Genomic DNA, 2,990 nt, shown 5'->3' with positions numbered 1-2,990 from the left:
GGCGCGGGAGCAACACCGAGGCTTGCGATCCCGTCGCCGGTCCCCAGTCCGGTACGGGGGCAACACTGAGGGTTGCGATCCGTTGCCGGACACAGACAAAAGACAAAAAGACAAAAAAAATAAAAAAATAAAAAATAAAAAAAAAAACTTCTGGGTGTCTATGGCAGCTATAGGGACCCCTGGGGTTCTCTAGCTTACCTTTTCCCCATAGGAAGTCCTCCCTGACTCTGAGCCCATCTGGCTGGGTAGATGGTGTGGCAAAGGGAAGGTGCCTTGTTCCCCTGTCTGTGTTGGTATCCTGGGCTTTCACATTTCAGAGGGGTTTTGCTGCTATTCTGGTGCTCTCTAGTATATTTTTCCAGGCACTGCCATCAAGATATGGTTGGATATTCATTATTTAGGTCCTTTTTTTGTGGGGTGGATGAGTACAGGTGGCCGTAGTTGGCCATCTTGCCTGCCCCCCCCCAAAAAAAACAAAAGAGGTTTGACTTTAAATGACCATACTAATATCCAGGTGAGTACAACCTTGCTGTCAGAATAAGCAGCCTGATCTACAGCATAATACGTAACATTACTCAATTGTTAAACTGGATGAACCAGAATTTTCTTCAAGCTAGAGTCTCACAGAACCTATATCACCAGAGTTGCTAGCAAGTACCAGAATTACAGCTTTTTTCCCTTAGTTTATTGTGCTATCCCCATTCTCTAACACTAATAAACACATAAATACTTAAGGTAGGCAGTAGATAAGTAAAAAGAAAAAAGATTATGAGATTATCAGTCCTTAGGAAATTGAATTTTGTTTTTTAAATGTATTTGGTGTTATATATTGGTCACCCAACAAAAACAGGTTGCCATTTGATAAGTTTATACTCAAGCTGTAATACTTAGCATGTAAATAAACAAAGGGGAAAAAAAACAGCGTTTCATGAACTGCAATATTTCTCAGAAATGTCATATTTATTTAGTAAAAAGTAAACTGTAGTTTACTTTCAAGATTTGTGTTTTATGTGCCAATGAATATCCTTAAATAGGCCCATGCTTTGAAATTTATTAAAATTAATGCTAAATTTTTTTAAAGGAGTACCATTATGTCCATCTGTCCAGTTTATTCAGTGACAACACAGATAAGAGACATTTTTCTCAGGGAATTTTGCTCAAATAACTGGACTAAATGGAATTTTCAAGGTACAAGATTAAATTGGTGATCAAAAGTTACAAACAGTAGTTGTAACAGTAGTTGTGAAAATAAAACATGAGTGGAGTTCAAGTTTAGAAAATGTTCTCATGTCAAAATAACTACATTTGATCCTCACAAATTTTTGAAATGATCAGATAATAAAGACCCAAAAAGATAAATATTTCCTCAGGTAAGTGACAGAACTAGGCTAGTCTCTTGGTTCCATATCCCATGCTCTTTGCTAACTTTACTGTCTCTGTCCTTACCACCCTGAACTAGCAGAGACTTCTGATAGTTGTGTATCATTGCAAAAACTGTCAGGAATACAACATACCACTCAGTGAAACCAAGATATGCTTTGTTCATGGGACCTGTGTTCATAATTAAGCTTCCTTTCTGAGCACTTAATTGAATTTAATGAGCTTTAAAATCATATATTCATACATCTTCTAGGTTTCCACAGACGTGCAGCTCCAGTTACAAGAAGGCAGTTCCCGCATGGTGCACACAGGATGGATTACCTGCACTTTGAGGATGATAGCCGTGGATGGTGGTTTGATATGGATATGGTGATCATCTACATTTATTCCGTGAACTGGGTCATTGGATTTGTTGTTTTCTGCTTTCTTTGCTATTTTTTCTTTCCGTTTTAGGAATTTTCATAACTTACTAGAGTTGAACAATCAAATTATGTAAATAACAATTGCTTAAACATTTTTAAAATGTGCTTTGAAGTTTTTATAATGTCGCATTGTATAAATTGTTGGTGTTAATAGAAAGCCTGAGAATAATGGACTTATTTATTAATGTTTTTCATATAAGAAACTAAATTTTATTCAAGAGCTAGTCTATCCAGTACTTAGCAACAATGCACTGTGAGTATTAGTTTTATGGTTCTTCTTGGTTTAGGATTTGGGACTCTCATTTTACACTATCACTTTTATACTTATTTTTATTGTAAAGACATGTTTTCCCACCACGTACAAATAGTAAAAATATAAAATGAAATAATAATCTGAGTAGATAGTTATCTTCATTGATAAAATATTTAGCCAATCACCACTTATTCTCAGGCAAATTATATCAATTAAAAATATACTATATTCTTTGGGAACTAATCTAACAGGGTATATTCAGTTTCAGTTTCCAATTATCTCTAATTATGTTCCCTTCTATTACCAGTAAAACTGACCACCATATTTGTGCAGAGCTAAATAATAGCTTTAGTGCAACATTTTTAATTATAAGCAAGAGGATAGTAAATACAAACTACAAGACTAACTCCCACCAATAGACACTTTAGAGAACTGTATTAACACTTTCCAAATTGTAGAATGGATCACCTTAAGAAATTTAAAAAAAAAAATAAATTTACTGACTTTCAGTAGTCTAAAAGAGCAATGCATGTCCAAATGTAATGAATTTAGTGATTCATTTAACTAGAAGAGTGTCAAATATATTTTAAATGTGCAATAAAGAGTGGCTTTTAGATTTTTTTATTGTCATTGTTATTTAATGTCTGGAATAAAGAATTGTTGGAAATAAGCTAATATATTTATAGAAAGAAAAACTGACATTTATTTGTACTTATAATTACAGTAATCTTTACAATTCTTACTGAAAAATAAAGAAGATTCAATTTACTTCAATGTGGGAAGGAATTGGGGCAAGTATCAATTTCAACAGTGTGAAAACTGAAGGAGAAAGAGATATAAACTTATTTATTCAGTTATTCAGATGTCTTTGTGAAATCTAGAACAAAAGTTTTGATTATGAACTGCTAATCCAACATTTCTGCACTATGATGTCA

General features: G+C 33.9%; 1 protein-coding gene across 1 annotated transcript in view; it reads left to right on the top strand.

Moving 5' to 3' along the window:
- The window catches only part of RNF180 (ring finger protein 180), a 184,606-nt gene extending 181,932 nt beyond the window's left edge, over nucleotides 1-2,674 (top strand). Inside the window, exon 6 of the mRNA XM_008588654.1 lies at nucleotides 1,634-2,674. Coding sequence (XP_008586876.1) covers nucleotides 1,634-1,833 — 200 coding nt within the window. The 3' untranslated portion in view covers nucleotides 1,834-2,674. The remainder of the gene's footprint in view (nucleotides 1-1,633) is intronic.
- The last annotated feature ends 316 nt before the right edge of the window (nucleotides 2,675-2,990 follow it).

The sequence above is a fragment of the Galeopterus variegatus genome, unplaced genomic scaffold (genome assembly GCF_000696425.1).
Source record: "Galeopterus variegatus unplaced genomic scaffold, G_variegatus-3.0.2 Scaffold131, whole genome shotgun sequence".
Lineage (NCBI taxonomy): Eukaryota > Metazoa > Chordata > Mammalia > Dermoptera > Cynocephalidae > Galeopterus > Galeopterus variegatus.
Note: the sequence above shows the minus strand (reverse complement) of the source record. Positions and strands in the feature narration are given on the sequence as shown.